This window comes from Lethenteron reissneri, chromosome 9 (assembly GCF_015708825.2).
Source record: "Lethenteron reissneri isolate LAM-NWPU_2019-01 chromosome 9, ASM1570882v1, whole genome shotgun sequence".
NCBI classification, from domain to species: Eukaryota; Metazoa; Chordata; class Hyperoartia; order Petromyzontiformes; family Petromyzontidae; genus Lethenteron; species Lethenteron reissneri.
Genome location: NC_083787.1, coordinates 13,516,130 through 13,537,465, shown reverse-complemented (window position 1 = coordinate 13,537,465; position 21,336 = coordinate 13,516,130). Strand labels below are relative to the sequence as shown.

General features: G+C 53.4%; 2 protein-coding genes across 11 annotated transcripts in view; one reads left to right on the top strand and one right to left on the bottom strand.

Moving 5' to 3' along the window:
• ZFHX3 (zinc finger homeobox 3) overlaps positions 1–21,336 on the bottom strand; it is a 247,930-nt gene that overhangs the window by 128,145 nt on the left and 98,449 nt on the right. For 3 of the 10 annotated variants that reach the window (XM_061548412.1, XM_061548423.1, XM_061548422.1), the window contains exon 1: positions 20,326–20,808. The exons of 1 other annotated variant lie outside the window; for it this stretch is intronic. The gene's annotated coding sequence lies outside the window, so the exon portion shown is untranslated. Of the gene's footprint in view, positions 1–9,080; positions 9,099–9,134; positions 9,355–19,441; positions 19,603–20,325; positions 20,809–21,336 lie in introns of those variants that run through there. 6 more of the 10 variants (XM_061548417.1, XM_061548414.1, XM_061548416.1 and 3 more) reach the window with 5 other exon arrangements.
• LOC133340377 (uncharacterized) overlaps positions 6,369–21,336 on the top strand; it is a 44,421-nt gene continuing 29,453 nt past the window's right edge. The window contains exons 1-3 of the mRNA XM_061548518.1: positions 6,369–6,577; positions 7,298–7,384; positions 19,384–19,922. Coding sequence (XP_061404502.1) covers positions 6,369–6,577; positions 7,298–7,384; positions 19,384–19,922 — 835 coding nt within the window. The remainder of the gene's footprint in view (positions 6,578–7,297; positions 7,385–19,383; positions 19,923–21,336) is intronic.

The window sequence follows — 21,336 nt, the reverse complement described above, 5'->3', positions numbered from 1 at the left end:
CAGAGCAGCATGAGGGCAGGCGGGCGGGCGGGCGGGCGGGCGGCGCATTCCAGCCAGAGACCTCCCCAACCTCCACCTCCTCCAGCAGCAATGGCTTGAGCGTGAGGTCAGCAGAGCGGCCGGGGCTGCACTGAGCGGCCAGGCGCAGGGAGCGGGAGGGGCGGCGGGTTGCTCTAAGAATGCGGTGTAGCGAGCTTTGGGCTTAGGGTGGGGTCGCCATTCGAGTCCCCCCCGCCCTGCACCCACGCACCCCGCCCCCACCACCTCCCCAATCCTCTCTCCTCTCCACCACCACGGACGTCTGTGGCAATGCTGGGAGCGACTGCGCACAGCGGCTCTCACTGCGCCTGCTCACGAGGCCCACGGCGCTCGGTGCAAGTTCAACTCTCCACGGCGTGCGAGCGAACAAATGAAATTAACCGAAGGCTGGAGAACGACTATCTGACAAAAATACTCGAATAAAAAATTACGACCGAGATTATTGCTATATTTTAGCCTTCACAACTTTACGTGGCGCAAACGTTGCAACATTCACATCACCTCTAAGCTGCCTTAACTTAACGTTAGACAACCACGACTGCGCAAATTAAGCTTGAACAATGGATTGATTTCCTCCCGAAGCCAACGACTGCACGTGGTTAGCGAACTGCGGGTGCGCGATGCGGCGTCAGATTTGCCTCATCGCTGCGCATTCTCGGTGCGACGTGGCACTCCGGTGTCCAAGCGCGTTGCCTGCCGGTGTTCCTTGATGGGTGCGTGGCTTGAATCTTGGGTCTCCCACCAAGGGTCCTCCCGTGGGTCACTCTCGTAAAACAGCCGATGGCTGAACGTTTCTCTCCTTGTGTCAACAAATACAATCAACCAATGACTGACCCAATGATTGACCGATCCCTCCTTTCAGTTCTCTCTCACAGAACACTATAATCTATTCGAGCGTTTCTCATCTGCATGGGTTTTTGCCTCTTCACTAATGAACAAACCCATCCACTTAACCCACGATCTCACGATGCCATTGTCAAGAATCTCAAAATGCATTCACATTGAGAGCGCTTTCTATGAAGTCCACGTGCACAGTACTTGACTGCAACCGTGCGGCGTTACGAAGCTCTCCTTGCGGCGTTACGAGACAGGGACTTTTGCTGGGAGGCGCCCCTGACGGCGCTCTCTCGCTCCCCACGCCGGCGTGAGCGTGCGCTGGGAGTCCCCCACGTGCTCCTGTGAGAACTTGGCGAGGGGCACCACACCCCGGTAAAACAGATTGCAACGCTTTTTGTAAAACTGTAAAACCTCGCACACAAAAGTGCGTTCATGCCAGAAACAAGAGGCAAAGACGATGGCTACACCGTCATTGACGACTCCCAACAAGGGTTGACACACAGCACGGCCACGATTTTGACGCTTTGGAGCCGATGGTCTAAACCGGGTCCGTGTGCATTACACAGGTAGTGCGGTGATGTCACGTGACTTGCAGGGCATGAGAGGGGGGTTAGATTCTATTGTACACAGCCGTGCCCCTCTCTCCGTTTAGGACTCTGGCCAGTTTCTCACCGTGGCTCTCCCAAAGACCTGCCAACCCCCTCCCTCACTAAAGCTCTCATCATAATCATCATCAGTGACAGCGGCCACCAGCAATTCACTGCTGGATGAAGACCTCCCCAAGCCGTGGCAGCCTCTCGTGATTTTGCAATGCAACAATCCACCTGGCACCTGCACACGAGTGGCGTTACCATCCCTTGGCTGCGACTCCATCGCCATCCTTGGCCCCCCGTCCTGCCCCAGCCCACTGACTTTGCTTAACGGTGCCACCCAAAACCGTTAAGGAGCTATCCACCAAATACAAAGGTACCTCGTATAGCCTTAACAGACTGTAGGGGCAAGTGCTGTTAGCAAGCACCTATGAAGGCCGACACGACACACAATGGGGTGGGTGGCCATCACTACGCCCGGCCGCCTTTATCTCCTGAGTGGCGATGGTTACTACACACCGCACCAGGTACTCATTTGAGGCCGAGTCGACCTAGAGAAGGTCCAGCACCAGTTTATTCTTCAAATCCCCCTTGCACCCCTCTCCTACATCCTATTCAAATAAAACATATTTTCCCCAATTAATATACGACTCCCTCTTCTGCGCGTTTAATAGTTTTAAACGAGCCATTGTCTCCCTGCCTGGGCTTTCCTGTTTACCAGACAGCAGCACGGCCTTTAAACAGCCGCCTCCGTGTGTCCCTTTGATAGTTGAGATCCTTATCAGAGGTACACCAGGATGTTTAAAACGGGCTCCCAGCTCGTCGCCCATTCGGATTAGCCCAACCTGCAGTAAGTCTCTATGCAAGTCTGTTTGTCTATGTGTATCTATACGAGTTTATGGGTCTATGTGCGGGTCTGTGGGTCTCTGTGCGGGTCTGTGGGTCTCTGTGCGGGTCTGTGGGTCTCTGTGCAAATACCATCTTCTTTCTAATATTTTCCCCACCCATATGGGTGCTCTGCTTTCCTGCTCCTCTCCTCCGACACTCGCTCTCGTCCTGAGCCATCACCTCGACCAACCTCCCCTCTCGAGGTCCTGCCTGCCCGTCTCCGCCCTGGTGCTCCCGCGGTCATCTCGTATTCCTCCTCTCGATGGTGGTCTTTCCCGTCTCTACTCCTCAGGGTGCGTGTCCCCCCCCCCTTACCATGCGACTGGATTCGTCCGAGATGGGTACCGCTCATTTCTCACTCCTCGTCTCTTAAACTTCACCCCACCACACAACTCGCTGAATAATCCACACAACCGCAACCCATGATATAATCTATCATGGCCGTTTTGCTATAAACAATATACATACACACGCACGCTATCTGGGAAATGTGAGAAGTCTGCCGAAATGTTGATTAGCTCATATAAGTTTGGCTTGCCAATGTCACTTTAATAAATCTTGTAGTTTTTAATATATTTTTGAAACGGCTGCCAATAACAACACTGTAAATATTCATATCATCAAAAATACCAGCGCGCTCTTTTCATCTACAAAAAAATACCACATGAAGAAATGTAATCAAAAAGCCTCCTTTTCTTCCCCTGAACTTTCATTCAACCGAACCAATGTGTTCACGCAGCCAAACATCACTGATCATTACCGACCATCAAGGACATCTCATTGCTGGAGATCAGTGTCATCATCAAACATCAATACCATCACTTAACACTCGTGTCATCAGTTAACATCAGTGCCATCCTATCACTGGACATCAGAGCGTTCTATTGGAGACCATCCGCCATCCCATCACGGAGCCATTCACTCACTGAACATTAATACCATCTCACCACCGAGCCACCCCACCACCGAGCCACCGCACCACCGAGCCACCCCACCACTCGACCATCCCTCCACTGAGCCACAGAACATCAATAACCATGCCACCACTGAACCATCCCACTACGGAACAGTCTCCGCGCCCACGCTGCGGGAACCCCGCGGTGCCCCATCCAGCGTCTCCCTGCATTCAGGAATTTACTCCGCGATCAAAGGCAGCGTCATCAATAACCGCCGGGTGGCAAAAAAATATCACAATTTGAAGAATCTGCGCTTATTGGCGGCGTTAAGTAGCCACCGTCGCCGGGTGTGAGAACACAGAAGCGACGCAGTTTTCTTTTTGCGCAGCAATTCCAGATGTGCAGATCGAGCCCGCTCCATACAATTTGGCCGGGGAATAAGATCGCAAGAATGCTTGGAATGCAATAATAAAGGGCAAGCTAATCAGCGCTAATGATATAATACTTGCCTTCAATAAGGCCAGCCAGCCAGGTCAATATTGTTTTAAATAGCTGTTAATCATTTATTAATATAAATGCCCAGACCGGGCTCAGGGCTGAAGGCGTCACAAAAGCAGACAAGCAAGGAATGCGATCGCATTTAGATTGCGCAGAAGTTATTGTTTGTAAATATTGCCGAAATGAAAAATATCAACAGAGAAACGCGCCTAAAGGAGAAGGATTTCAATTGGTACGTATCACTCGTGAATATACGTGAATCGGACGCATGGACGCTCACAAAGAAAATGGAACAAGAAGTAAAAAGTGCGCCCAAAAGCATGGGAGAGGTGCATGCTGGGAATGGCACAGAGAGCCGTAGAGTGGGACACGTGGACTGGAGAACACACACACACAGGAGAGGCGAAATGAGAGACACAGCGTTGAGTGCAAGGCTTGGACAGGACACGGCACTAGGAAGGATGGCGGCCGATGGTTGACGACTTACGATCGAGTGGCAGCCAAAGACGGGATCGCCCTGAGAGAAGGCTTTCCGCCAACGATGAAATCGGATCTCGTGCAGGAACTAGACGGGTTGATGCGTCGCAGGACCGCGAGAGATGATGCCAGCTTAGAGGAGGCATTCATCCAGCAGTGGGTAGATAGCTGCTGATAGTGTTGATTAAAGTTGATGACAATGATGATGACTTGGTGAAGCGCACAATTCTTTGGGATATAAATTTAAATGTGCGGAGTGAAAACCGCTCGTGGACTCGTTGTGATCTCTTTGTGCTAAAGAATCAATCGGTTAGGACTAAGAGGCACGCGCCCGCTGCTAGCGCGGTCACCAGGACCTCCAGCGGCGGACGGGGGGGGGGGGCGGGGGATTCCGCACGGCAAACTCGGGGAAGGGATGTTCAACATCTGTACTTTGGCGCGCGCGCACGCATGCACGCACGCACGCACACACACCCCGAGTCAAGATTGCTCATACATCACCAGCTAATGTGGCCTTTCAAAACATGAATGGTTACATTCATTAGATTCATCTTAAGAGGATACGTAGCAGGACATTTTGTATTTCAAATGGCAAAACAATATCTCTATTTATTTGCGAGTACTGACCGGAATTAAAGAAACTCAGAAACGGAACAGAAATACGGGAGGGGTGCCGGTGCAGCGGCTCGCACGACGCTACGAAGCCGGCGACCAGAGATCGATTCCCACCCACGGCTATCATCAGTGGCGAGCGGTATTATCTGAAAATTGGTCCTGGGCACTGACCAGCGTGGTGAAATATGGTTAAACAAGCACCACGATAGACAGACACAAACTTCAGGAAGCCTCCATCGAGGTCGGGGACTGACGGAGGGTCGCGGCGACTCAACCAACTGAATTCACGTGGGAAATAACGAAAAATAAAGTTAAGGCCGTCGTGAGGAAAGCCAGCGGCGCGTGGGACAGAGGCAGCAGAGGAGGAGCTACCGGCGCAGGCGGCCCGCAGCCTCGTGGCGCTAACAAAGGTAGCGCAGGGGCCGGCGGTGGCGGTGGCGCCGCGGGCTCCAGCCCCGGCGTTGTCAGGCCAGGCGATGTCGTACTCGGTGCGGCGTGCACTGTACAGCGAATTCGGACAAAAGCTACGCGTGGGGTAGCAGCAGCAGCAGCAGCAACGCCACCGCCGGCACCGCAGCGACGCTGCTTGCTGCTGCAGCCTTATCGAAGATCTGAAAGCCAGACCTTGCAGCGCATTTGGATATTCTGGTTAATGTTTAATTCGGGTCGAGATTGCATGACACAAAACAAACACACTCGACTTACTTATTTTCAGAGCTGCAATGCCGCGCAGTCACCAACGCAAACCGCTGACTGTTTCAATACAGAGGGAGCTTTTGGATAAATTATTAATATTATATGTGCTCTAGTTAATCTGCGCTGTAATTTAAATGCATGCGATTTGCCCAATTTGAAAAAAAAACGCATTTAAAACTACGCACTCAAAAACGCGTTATTTAACGATACCCTCAGATCGTACACGAAGGAGTAATTTGTCCGCAGAACAAAACATTACCGCCAGCGACGGGTAGCGTCCGCTGTACACGGCGATCCCTTCCTCACGGAACATTTTCCCGGGTCGCTGAACAGTGGCTGCAGTCGGTGGAACCTCACGAGCAGTCGCCACGGCCAGACGGCAAAACACGTAAACGGGACAGCGGTGTGCGGGGTGAAGAAATATTTTCCGGATCGACCGGACAGACCCGGCTGAAACGACACCACACGCCACACACCCACACATCTCTCCATAATTCAAACCGTCAAGACGGGTACATGGGCTTGAACAAGAAGGGACGATGGCCGATGGTCAAGAACGGTGACAGAGCAGCGGCCAAGAAGTGGAAACGCGTCAGGAGGACGTCCACAGAGGAGGTAGAGCAATGAAAATCAACTGGCGTGCAGATGCTAGGTGGACAGCCACCGAGGTCGTGACGGGTTTCTTTTCTCATTCCTGTTGCTGCTCCATGGCCCCCCTGTACCGTTCCCGTTCTGCTGTAAATGCGAAAAGATCGATTGAGAGACGGTGACAGCTTGAGCATAGGGGTTGTGGGGAGGGGGGCTTCATTCAGCAGCGGATCGACCGTGGCCGATGGACGAATGTAACGGCGTCTTCGCACCTTGCTTGGAAGACACGGAAGTGAAGGAGCCATGCGCGAGGCCGGCCATCCCACGGAGGTCCGCTCGCCTCGTCATCGTGCCAGAGCTCACGCCGAGACTCCCACCACGTGGCTCGAGCCGAGCGGCGTCCGTGGCACCGGCGTACCTCGGCCAGGCCCCGATGCGTGTCCGGGATGGCAAGTGCGCCGCAACTCGCGAATTAATAAGCCCCAATTTGTCAGAGCGCCACGCTCCCCAATTCCCGCAACGCGGCCGCCTTTTATGATGATAATGGGCAGGACGCGCACCGAGTAATTAAACACGATACCCGCCGCCGGCATTTGCATCCAAGGACGCGTCCTCTGGTGACGGCGGCGGTGTGGCCGGCGCTGAAAGGTCCCCCCCACCACCACCAATTAACATATGCAGATGAAACGAATTGACACGTGCCAGTGCGCGACGTCGGCGCCAGACCGGCGAGGGATTCCTATTAACCCCCGCGTGTAAGAGAGAGGACCATTAAATCCATCCATTCTCATTATCCCAAGTTCGCATGGCCCTTGATTAAATAGCCCCGTCCCTAGAAGCGTATTGATATGCAAACGAGGTTCGGGCGGCAGTTGCCACGGTGTCGTCGCCCGCTAACCCCGGCCTGACACGGGGTTTACGAGGACAACGAAATGAGCAATCTGTCGAGAGGCAAAGAGACAGGCCGCTCTGGAGGGGAGGAGATGATAAATCGTCGCTTTGAAAAGTTGTTTTCATTCTGCTTTTTTTTATTCCTTCTCTTCTAACCCCCCCCCCCCCGTTAAAATCCATATACCCCACCCTACCCACCTTCCCTCACACACTCACTGTTCCGAACCCATCCTGGTTAAAACTGTCCCGTGGAAAAATTAAATGTTTGTTGTCCGTGCGCAGTGGCTCGTCGGCCGGAAAAGAATGTGAAATTGGTCCGACTTGCCGCGGGGTCGCCGTGGGGATGGCTGACAGGAGACGCCGGCGACGGTAACGCGACGCCGCGCGCTCACCGGGCAGCAACGACCGAGCGGCCCTTATAATTAGACGTGTCACATCCACCCCGACGTGACTGTCAAATCTGCACAAACAGCGCTGAGCAAGTGGGGGAGGGAGGAGGGGAGCTCTCAGGGTGGTGGGATTCCCGAAACGACGGAACGTGCGCACGAGAGCGAACCGAGCCGAGTCCGTCTCGGGTGCTCGCGACGCGACTCGCAGCGGCCGACACCGCTACGACAAAACACGCCGGGGCCCGGGCCGATGGCGCACATGTCAGAGGAGAAGGGCGAGGGACGGTTACGGTTAAACCAAGGGCCTCGGGTACACAAACGTGCGCACGCTCGCCATATACCACGCGCGCCATATACCACGCGCGTTACACCTCCATCGGCGCGCAGCGTGCAGGGACGCCGTCTGAAGAGGTCACATCCGCACGCAGCACATCGTGCGGTGCATTGCGACGCACGCAGCGTTAGACAGAGTACACGTGCATTAACGTGCTAGTATACACACAGACGTGCGTACGCATGCACTCACGCACGCACGCACGAGATATCATACACACGGGTCTCATTACACTCCAGTATACAGCGATAGCATACCGCCACATACACACAGCGCGTACGGTTGTGTACGAGCTATAGTTAGGAAAATGGCTATGTTTATGAAAATATAATTTTAGTCTTTTGCATTCAGCGACAATTACAATATTTCCTTATTGAACGTCAAAAAATAAACATTTATATTAAAAAATTAGTAAAATTTCGCCTGTAAATAAAATAAAGTCAGATGTACAGAATTGTGTTATATGAAGGTCACATGACGGGAACATCACGGTCCTCAATCTGTGAGCATGAACAGGTTCGCATTATTTACAAATATTATTTACCTTTAACTTCCATGTTTAATTCTCGCACAATTCTACAATTAATGAGATTCCATAGCTACCACCAATTGTAAATAACTCGCGCAATTGCAAATAAATGTATCGATTAAGAATGACGACGAGATTTGAGTCTCACTCGGTGGAGACGCATCTCTTCCAGAGAACTGGTAGGCCACAAAGTCAACATGGTTCCCATCAGTAGATACATTTTTTTTAAAATGAGAATGTTTTACTAACCTTTATATTATAAATACTATGATAAATACACGTAGATAAATTTTAGATTTTTTTTTCTGTCAGCTTTGTAATTCTCAACGTGCTGTAAAATTACATTTGCCAGTATCCTTTACAATGCACTAACTGTGCTGGCAAGAAACAATCCATTATTTAAATCGTACGTTACAATTTAAGAATTACTTTTAAATATATTTGTCGCAGCTATAAATTAAATATCATTATTAATAATCCATGAAATATATTTGCAAACAGAAATCGCGGTAATGTTTTAGACACATCTGCACACGTAACACAAATACGTCCAACCCAGACCTTACAACATTTCTCTTATTTGCACTGTACCATTGACATCGTTATCCGTACTCTCAAACGCCGCATTGTACCGTACCAAACAAGCGCTCGCGCGCACGCACGCACTCCTATACTCACTCACGCGCACTCGTATACTCACTCACGCGCAAAAAAAATCCTTTTCCGCCGAGCCGGTGAGAACTTTCACGTTTTCATCGCAATTGGACAGGAACGCGCTCAAAAAAATCCCGTAAGTAAAATGTAGATTCTCACAATTAAATAAAAGTTGCCTGCCTGCGACGGTGGCACCTCGCAGTGATTCCACACCTGGGCTGCAAATTCCTGCCGCGGTTTCCCAGCCACCCAGCACCGCCACCACCGCCGCCGCCTCCGCCGCATGAAAGGGAAGTCGTCTTCATCCCTGGCGAATTTGCCAACATTTACAAGGGGGTATCATCTCTCCTCGGCTCCCACCGACACCCCAAAGATGCTGGCCACTTTGCGAGGAAGGCACGGCGGTGGTGGCGGAGGACAGGGCCCTCCGGATCACAAACCAGTGCCTCCCCCCCCACCCTCCTTCATCCTCTCCTCCTTCACTCTGCCCCATGTGTACCCCCCCCCCCTCCCAAAACACTCCCCATCCCTCCCTCCCCAAACCTTCCGGCAAAAGCCAGGCCACACAAAAGGGGCCTTTCACTGGATCGCGGGGGATCTTCACATCTAACCCGACTCCTCCATCCCCCCCCCCCCCCCTTCGGCCTAGGCAGAACAGCGCACTTTTTTGTGACCATTTGCATTAATTAGTTCAAAGGGAAGCCCAACAATTAACCGCACACGATCATAGCCGCGGGGAGGCTAACCTGTCACGACTCTGGGATGACCGGCAGAGGCTCGAGGAGTCGGCGAAAAGAGGCCCCCCCCCTTGTCTTTACAGTGCGTCTCTCCCTCCGCGCTCGGCCACACTACAAGTTGGCTTATTACTCCCCGGCGTAATAACGCGGGCCCGCACTCGTTTCCCCATCGCGCGCTGGGAACACGTCGTTAGCGCGAGCGAGGGGCACTTCTTGCCGAGACCATCAGAGATCCTCCGCGCTCATTCTTCATCGACGCCGCTGTCTCTCGCCATTACCGGCAATAACAGTCACAGGTCATTTGCTCTCCCTTGGCAGTTTCTCTCTCTCTCTTTGTTTCGATCACACGGTGGCAAACAGGAACGACACAAAGAAGGCAACGGCGGCGGTGGCGGCGCGGTCCCCACCTCGTGACTTCCAAGTTCACGAGCCGTTCGGACGCGACCGACGGCCGTTTCGATGATCAAATTGTGGCCCTCTTCGTCTCACCCGCCACATCCGCCACTTGGGCCCTCAAAAACACCCTGGGGTCTGGGCACGGGCCGGAGTGACAATGCGACACGGTTATATTCCACACGTAATGATTAAGTCTGCCTAATGAGATTGCATTTTTTTTAAAGCAGTGCTTTATGATACGAACCTGAAACCCTTTGGCCCATGATTGATTCTCCTTCTATTGGCAATCATGCATACCAGCCATTGCCATATTTAATAAATACACGCATCAGCTCACAGCTCGAAGCAGGGCAGATAAAAATCAGAGGAGGACATGGGAATCACATCAGCCACGAGCCAATGCAAGCGCTGGCAATATTGATTTTTTAATGTTTTCTTTTGCTTAGTTAATCATGATTGTCTCAATTTCGGCAAAGCCAATTAAGAGCTCACTAATCACGGCTGCTGGCGAGTGATGGATGTAGGCCTGGGACTTGTGTTCACCACTCAACACCACCACACACACACGAAGACTACAGCATCGAAAACACACCACCATCACACTGTCTGCAATATCATAAAAAACATCACCATTACATATACACACACCACCATCACATAAACACACACTACATCATCAAACACACACCACTTATTACACACACAACCACAGTCTGCAACATTATACACACACCACCACCATCACATGAACACACACACCACATGTACATACCACATACACACAACGTGCACGCACTCGCTACCTTTATACAGTCCACGTGTAGAAACGTTCTCGCACACACGCAACAGCACGTAACATTCACTTACCATTCACACACAGACACACACCCAACCGCGAAGACAACTAACCCCGGATAGCCTTTAACAAGACTGTTGGGGAAAGTGCTTTTCACGAGTAACTCGTCCGGTGAGTGGCACACGAGGGGGTGGGTGGCCAACAGCACACCTGGATCTTGGTCATAAGCGGGAATCAAACTCGGGAGGTCAAGTTCCGAGCGCGGTTCGCGAATCACTCCGCCACCGCTCCCCATACGCGTGCGCACACACACACACCATGAACACCACACCACGTGTATACACACACACATACCATGAACACCACACCACGTGTATACACACACACACACACACCATGAACACCACCCCACGTGTATACACACACACACCATGAACACCACACCACGTGTATACACACACACACCATGAACACCACACCACGTGTATACACACACACACACCATGAACACCACCCCACGTGTATACACACACACCATGAACACCACCCCACGTGTATACACACACACCATGAACACCACCCCACGTGTATACACACACACCATGAACACCACCCCACGTGTATACACACACACCATGAACACCACCCCACGTGTATACACACACACCATGAACACCACCCCACGTGTATACACACACACCATGAACACCACCCCACGTGTATACACACACCATGAACAACACACCACGTGTATACACACACACACACACCATGAACAACCCACCACGTGTATACACACACACACACCATGAACACCACCCCACGTGTATACACACACACATACACCATGAACACCACCCCACGTGTATACACACACACATACACCATGAACACCACACCACGTGTATATACACACACACACACACCATGAACACCACACCACGTGTATACACACACACACCATGAACACCACACCACGTGTATACACACACACACCATGAACACCACACCACGTGTATACACACACACACCATGAACACCACACCACGTGTATACACACACACACCATGAACACCACACCACGTGTATACACACACACACCATGAACACCACACCACGTGTATACACACACACACCATGAACAACACACCACGTGTATACACACACACACACCATGAACACCACGTGTATACACACACACCATGAACACCACACCACGTGTATACACACACACCATGAACAACACACCACGTGTATACACACACACCATGAACAACACACCACGTGTATACACACACACACCATGAACAACCCACCACGTGTATACACACACACACCATGAACAACCCACCACGTGTATACACACACACACACCATGAACAACACACCACGTGTATACACACGCACCCACCATGAACAACACACCACGTGTATACACACACCATGAACAACCCACCACGTATATACACACACACACACTATGAACAACACACCACGTGTATACACACGCACACACCATGGACAACCCACCACGTGTATACACACACACCATGAACAACACACCACGTGTATACACACGCACACCATGAACACAACACCACGTGTATACACACACCATGAACAACACACCACGTGTATACACACACACACACCCCATGAACAACACACCACGTGTATACACACACACCATGAACAACACACCACGTGTATACACACGCACACACACACCTTGAACAACACACCACGTGTATACACACACACACACACCATGAACAACACACCACGTGTATACACACACACACACACCATGAACAACACACCACGTGTATACACACACACACACACCATGAACAACACACCACGTGTATACACACGCACACACACTATGAACAACACACGTGTATACACACGCACACACACACACTATGAACAACACACCACGTGTATACACACACCATGAACAACACACCACGTGTATACACACACCATGAAAAACCCACCACATGTATATACACGCACACACCCTATGAACAACACACCACGTGTATACACACACACACCATGAACAACACACCACGTGTATACACGCACACACCATGAACACCACACCACGTGTATACACACACACCACGAACAACACACCACGTGTATACACACACACCACGAACAACCCACCACGTGTATACACACACACCACGAACAACCCACCACGTGTATACACACACACCACGAACAACCCACCACGTGTATACACACACACATACCATGAACACCACACCACGTGTATACACACACACACACACCATGAACACCACCCCACGTGTATACGCACACACACCATAAACACCACCCCACGTGTATACACACACACACACACACCATGAACACCACACCACGTGTATACACACACACACACACCATGAACACCACCCCACGTGTATACGCACACACACCATAAACACCACACCACGTGTATACACACACACACACCATGAACACCACACCACGTGTATACACACACACACCATGAACACCACACCACGTGTATACACACACACACCATGAACACCACACCACGTGTATACACACACACACACCATGAACACCACCCCACGTGTATACACACACACACACACACCATGAACACCACCCCACGTGTATACACACACACACCATGAACACCACCCCACGTGTATACACACACACACCATGAACACCACCCCACGTGTATACACACACACACCATGAACACCACACCACGTGTATACACACACACACCATGAACACCACACCACGTGTATACACACACACACCATGAACACCACACCACGTGTATACACACACACCATGAACACCACACCACGTGTATACACACACACCATGAACACCACACCACGTGTATACACACACACCATGAACAACACACCACGTGTATACACACACACACACACACCATGAACACCACACCACGTGTATACACACACACACCATGAACACCACACCACGTGTATACACACACACACCATGAACAACACACCACGTGTATACACACACACACACCATGAACACCACGTGTATACACACACACCATGAACACCACGTGTATACACACACACACCATGAACACCACACCACGTGTATACACACACACCATGAACACCACACCACGTGTATACACACACACCATGAACACCACACCACGTGTATACACACACACCATGAACAACACACCACGTGTATACACACACACCATGAACAACACACCACGTGTATACACACACACACACACCATGAACAACCCACCACGTGTATACACACACACACCATGAACACACCACGTGTATACACACGCACCCACCATGAACAACACACCACGTGTATACACACACCATGAACAACACACCACGTGTATACACACACACGCACACACTATGAACAACACACCACGTGTATACACACACACACACCATGAACAACACACCACGTGTATACACACACCATGAACAACACACCACGTGTATACACACACACGCACACACTATGAACAACACACCACGTGTATACACACACACACACACACCATGAACAACACACCACGTGTATACACACACACGCACACACTATGAACAACACACCACGTGTATACACACACACGCACACACCATGAACAACACACCACGTGTATACACACACACACACCCTATGAACAACACACCACGTGTATACACACACACGCACACACCATGAACAACACACCACGTGTATACACACACACGCACACACCATGAACAACACACCACGTGTATACACACACACGCACACACCATGAACAACACACCACGTGTATACACACACACACACACCATGAACACACACCACGTGTATACACACGCACACACCATGAACAACACACCACGTGTATACACACACACGCACACACCATGAACAACACACCACGTGTATACACACACACGCACACACCATGAACAACACACCACGTGTATACACACACACGCACACACCATGAACAACACACCACGTGTATACACACGCACGCACACACCATGAACAACACACCACGTGTATACACACACACGCACACACCATGAACAACACACCACGTGTATACACACACACGCACACACCATGAACAACACACCACGTGTATACACACACACGCACACACCATGAACAACACACCACGTGTATACACACACACGCACACACCATGAACAACACACCACGTGTATACACACACACGCACACACCATGAACAACACAGCACGTGTATACACACACACGCACACACCATGAACAACACACCACGTGTATACACACGCACGCACACACCATGAACAACACACCACGTGTATACACACGCACACACCCCATGAACAACACACGTGTAAATACACACCCCACGTGCACACTACACCATATGTAGAACAGCACACACACAGCACTAAGCGCTCACGTGTACATAAGCGCTCACTTCACGTGAACTCTACACTACGTGTAAACACACACACAGGACGCACACACGCACACACAAACACGTGGACACACATTAAAAAAAACACACCTCACAAATACTGTGTATACAAATACAAAAATCCCCCGTATAGCCTGAACGGACTGTTGGGGCAAGTGCTGTAAGCGAGTAGCACCTATTAAGGCCGAGACGGCACACGCCCGGTCGCCTTTGTCTCCCCAGTGACGATGTTTACACACCGCACCAGGTACTTATTTGATGCCGAGTCGACCTAGGGGAGGTCCAGGACCACTTCAGATAATCGTCACTGGTGTTGGCCTTGAGCGGGAATCGAACTCGGCTCTCCGGGTTCGTAGCGCAGCGTAGCGCTAACAGCAGCACATAGAGACAACAAAGCTCCCCCGTGTAGCCTTAACAGACTGTAGGTCAAAGGCCGGCACGGCACACGAGGGGGTGGGTGGCCAACACCACGCCCGGCCGCCTTTGTCTCCCGAGTGACTATGTTTGAGGCTGAGTCGACCTAGGGTGAGGCCCAAGACAGGTTCAGATAATCGTCAACGGTGTTGGCTGCATATATAGACACGCACACGTGTACACACCACTCTCGTGTACACACTCACACAATCAGTTCACCTGTACACACCACCCTCGTTGTACATGCACACTCACAATCAGTGCACGTGTACACACGCACACAACACCGCCAAGTCGGCCCTGTCCGTTGCCCGAGCCGCCGTGAGAGAGAGCGCACTGCGAGACGGAGCGTGAGAGAGAGCGTGAGTGAGTGTGAGTGAGTGAGCGTGAGTGAGAGAGAGAGCGTGAGAGAGAGGGAGCGTGAGAGTGAGAGAGCGTGAGGGAGAGAGAGAGCGTGAGAGAGAGGGCGTGAGTGAGTGAGTGAGCGTGAGTGAGAGAGAGCGTGAGAGTGAGAGAGTGTGAGTGAGAGAGCGTGAGAGAAAGCGTGAGAGGGAGTGAGTGTGAGTGAGAGAGCGTGAGAGAAAGCGTGAGAGGGAGTGAGTGAGAGAAAGCGTGAGAGAGAGGGCGTGAGTGAGTGAGTGAGCGTGAGTGAGAGAGAGCGTGAGAGTGAGAGAGTGTGAGTGAGAGAGCGTGAGAGAAAGCGTGAGAGGGAGTGAGTGAGAGAAAGCGTGAGAGAGAGGGCGTGAGTGAGTGAGTGAGCGTGAGTGAGAGAGAGCGTGAGAGTGAGAGAGTGTGAGTGAGAGAGCGTGAGAGAAAGCGTGAGAGGGAGTGAGTGAGAGAAAGCGTGAGAGGGAGAGAGTGTAAGTGATAGGGAGAGAGCGTGAGTGAGAGGGAGCGTGAGTGAGTGAGAGAGAGCGTGAGAGGGAGACAGCGTGAGAGGGAGAGAGTGTGAGTGATAGGGAGAGAGCGTGAGTGAGAGGGAGCGTGAGTGAGTGAGAGAGAGCGTGAGTGATAGGGAGAGAGCGTGAGTGAGAGGGAGCGTGAGTGAGAGAGAGTGTGAGTGATAGGGAGAGAGCGTGAGTGAGAGGGAGCGTGAGTGAGTGAGAGAGAGTGAGTGAGAGCGTGAGAGGGAGACAGCGTGAGAGGGAGAGAGTGTGAGTGATAGGGAGAGAGCGTGAGTGAGAGGGAGCGTGAGTGAGAGAGAGTGTGAGTGATAGGGAGAGAGCGTGAGTGAGAGAGAGCGTGAGTGAGTGAGGGCGTGAGTGAGTGAGTGTGAGTGAGAGGGAGCGAGAGCGTGTGAGTGAGAGGGAGTGAGTGAGTGAGATAGCGTGAGTGTGAGGACGAGAGAGGAGGGATGACCTCAGGAGGGCCTAATGCACGACGGCCATGGCGAGTGGGCGAGCCCGCTTAATACCGTGGCTGATTTTCATATCGATCGTGCGATGAGCGCGGGCAATAAGCGCGGCCACCGAGAGCGCCGGCGGTTAATCACCGCGCACGGGAACGCGCGGGGCGCGTGGCGTTTGTTTAGCCATTGAATGGGGGCTCGCCCCCCCCCCCCATCTTCCACTTCCAACTCAACGTCGAAAGATTTTGGGGAGCATTGTTATGTTAATTTTAGAGAGAGCGAACTCACTCCCTGCACCCCACACCCATCCCGTGAGCTGAAGAGCGTCCAGCGAGGGACACCTCGGAAGCCCCTGGGCGCCCGCAATCGAAGGCCGCCTGGCCACGTGCGCCCGTGCCGAGCGAGGTGTCCCGGTGTCGGCGTCTCGTGAAAATAAAAACAAATGGGGGGTGGTGGGAGGGTGGTTTGTCGATGTTGCGATTGAAAGCGCTCGCTTCTCCCGTCTGAGGTTTTCGGGGATTTGTTACGGCCGTTGCTTGGTGTTGTTGTTCGTCACGATGTCCCCACGTTTTCGTATCTATGTGATATGTCTGGGGAGGGGAGGGGGGGCATCTTCGGGGAACAAAATCCCCAGCACGTGGGAGTAAAACGTCGGGACATCGTGCCGAACAGACACTAGGGCCGCACACCCCGTGGTGATCGAGTCAACAACTTTCCCCAATCCCAACGAAGCGGCGAGTCGCCCGCCGCAGGAGATGATGGGGAGCAAAGCCTTCAAGGACTCGGCTCTCTTTCTCTCTCACCGATGGTGGAGTTCGTCGAGAAGTGACCAAGCGGAGGAGCAAACCCCCGCTACGCGTTCCCAGCAAATCGGTATAGACAGAAAAAGTTGGCGTCGAGCAAAGTCTAAAAATGCGACAATCGACAAAAAATGCCGCGGATTATGATGTAAATTTGTGCAACACTTAACCATCGTAATGAGAGCCCAGCGGTAAGTTGGGCAGTGCCAGGGCTGTCCGCTCTGCACTCAACCGGTGAAGCCACCAGAACGAGCCTGAGAAGGTCCACGAGAGGCGAGCTCGCCACCACACTGCTTTGTCACGGCGACTACAAAGCGAGGAGCCTGGAGGCCCCTGTGACACTCACTCTCAGGGAGTGCACGGGAGGGAGGGGGCTCACAGCAAAGTGAGCACTAACAGAGTCGAACAATGCGCACGCCGGCCAGGCCCTGCATGCGATCGATGCCCTAGAGCGGGCGACGCGACACAAGCAAACAGCGACAAGTCCAACGCCACGCACGAGCGCAGGCCTCGCGTTCTCTCCCACGCACGCACACACACACACGCACGTGTCCGTTCACGGGAGCCGTGCACTCCCTGCCCACGTCCCGTGGCTTCTAACCAAACCGTGCGTTCTTGCTGATAGAACAGAAAACTAGAGAGTTAAACCCTGGAGTGACAGTCTGCAGCTAGTGACATCGCAGCAGCAGCAACAATCATTTCACATCCGAGGCTTCCGCGCGATCTTTGCCCTGGCATCACGGGCAGCAGCAGCAGCGGCAGCGCAGCTCCCCGCACGCGCGGCCGGGTCTCGGCGTCTCTAACCCGCCCGGTCCCTCCGGACTGGGCCCCTCTCCCCACGGGGGGGGGGGGGGGGACCCTTTTGACGCTGGCTAGTAGAGGTCAGTCGGTCAGCGAGTGAGTCAGTCGGGCAGGGGTCCCCCCCCCCCGCAGTCTAAAACTGCATCGACAAATGCAACAACACAAAAAATCCACTCGACATAAGCCGAGCGGCGTTTGACTCGGCCCTGCGGCCAGCTCCACGTCACGCCACGGCGGAGTGGCTGTGGCTCAAGCGAACGCGGCACACACACTCGGTCCCCGCTCAGAAGAGGAAAAAAGAGAAGAGGGAAAAAAAACCCCACATCATTTGTCCATTTATCCCTCCATTTTACTTCCAATCTCCCCGACTGCCACTACATTTCGGTGCCACTGACAATTTGGGGGAATACAATGCAGAAGGCCCGGCACTTTCCCCTAAACTATAGATCTATCGATCCCCCAGCTCGCTCCCAGAGCATCGAGAGCAGTTGCCAATCCGTGCTGCAAGAGGCGCCGGCGTCGGCGTATCTGAGCGATCGTGCACAACACACGGGGCGAAGTCAGCCCCCGCGCTATATAGCGTCTAGCTCTGCCCCTGCCAAGAAGCTCCGAGGCTGGAGACCCGAAAACCCATTCAGCTAAGAACTTGAGGGAGAAAAATCATCGTAAAAAGTAAAGCCGATGCGATCGTTGGGTCTCCGCGCTGACACCCCGCCGCGATCGATCGGCCTCTTACCGGCGGCGCACGGCTGGGCGAGCGCTCCTCCCTGGGCCGCCCGGCTCACAGCTCGCTGTGCTCCCGGGCCGCGCTCGCCTCGGACGCGCCGCCTCTCCGCATCATCTCTCTTTCTTTCTCTCCTCTCTCTCTCTCTCTCGCGCTCTCTCCCTCTCGCGCTCTCTCTCTCGCTCGCTCTCTCTTCCCTCTCCCTCGCTCTCTCCCTCTCGTATCCCCTCCCGCGTGCTGTCCGCTCCCCCTCGCTCGCTCCCTCTCTCCTCGCTCCCCCCGACTGTCGCCGCTCGCCGCGCCGCTCGGCGCGCCGTCCGCGGGGCTCCTCGCCCCGGAGAGGAGTCGCTCCTCCCTTCGCCGCCGCACGCGCGGGGAAGCCTTCCTCGCCCTGCTCGAAGCGCTAGCGCCGGATTAAACGCGTCCCCGCGGCCAGCTCGCGGGAGGCGACGTGGTAAGGTGGTGGCTCTGCTGCTGCTGCTGCCGGCGCCAGGTAAACCCACGGCACCACCACCGCCACTACTACACGTACAGTGCGCGCGGGCGAACGAGCGGGAGCCGGGGACTCGCAACTCGAGAGCGGCGCGGTCGTACGCGGAGCCGCTCGGCGCGGGCCACGCCGCAGCCCCGATCCCGTCTGCCCGCTCAAGTTAGTTTAGACGCGAGGGCGAGCTCGAGGGAGGCGAGCGGTAACAGCCCTGGGCCACGTCGGGACGCGAGAGGCCGATCGCAACCCGCGGCTCGCGGCCGCGAAGACCCCCGGGGAAGCTCGACTCGGGCGAGGCGAGCGGCTTTGTCGCGGCGCGGACAAGTTGGGCGTTCGCAGCAGAAGTGCGAGCGGCGGAGAACGAAAAACAAAACGACGCGAAGAATGAGAAGCAGGAAATAAAACTTACTCTTTTCTCTTCATCTTCCTTCTTTGGTAAGCGAGCGGCGTGAGTGAGTGAGGAGTGAGCGGGTCCCCCGGTCGAAGAATCCCCGGGCACAGCGGCTCCGGATCGCGCCCCGCGACGCCGCGGCTGCCAACCGCGCGGCGACTGGAAGGGAAGTGCAGAGATGAAAATCCGATATCTTTATTCTGCTAATTATTTTCCATGCAAAATGGCTGAGCGCGTGCACTGCGCATGCCCTCATTACCGAGGCACGCCGGGAAGGAGCAATTAGCGAGGTGATCAATATTCAGTAGCCCCCGCCAGCAGACGCTTTGAAGTCGGGGCGGCGCAAGTGACACGGCTCTAATCGCCGAGAGTCGAGGAGCGCGGAGCGAGAGCGCGCAGGCACAAGACGACGGCCGTCGGCGCGATCGCGCTACGGAATTTCGTCCCAAAGTGCAGTTCCCCGTCTGCGTGGTGTTTCTCGGTGACAGTTGCGGCGCCGGTGCTTAGGCAAAGTTGAACGTACGCGGATCGGCAAATGGCACGCGGCGCAGTGTCCGGCCAAGCGTCCACCCTCGCTCATCTCCGAGCGAGCGTCTAGTCGCCCAGGTGCATCTATAGGGGGCTTCGGTTGTGACGAGGGTTATTATTTTTTATTTTGTGTCATTCGCGTTCTACAGTAATTGTCGCCTGCTAACTACGCCCTGCTTGGAATGCGTTTAAAGCTTCAGCGGCGAGGCTCGCGTTAAGGGGGAATTGGCTCTTCCCACAGCTCCGTTTTCACAGTAGAAATTGAACACGGGGGGGGGGGGGGTGTGAAGAAACCTACTACTTTGACACTCTTTGTGGCGTGTCTCTCGCCCTCTAAAACACAAGCACCGTCGCCTTGGCGGCGGTGACCACTACCACCCCGCCAGCGTCCAGGCCACGACCCGGGAGACGGATCACCCGGCACGGAGCGCGGCCGCACAGGCCACCGAATCTTGTTTAGGCACAAACGCGAGCGTTGATTTATTTAAAGTCGCCCTTATT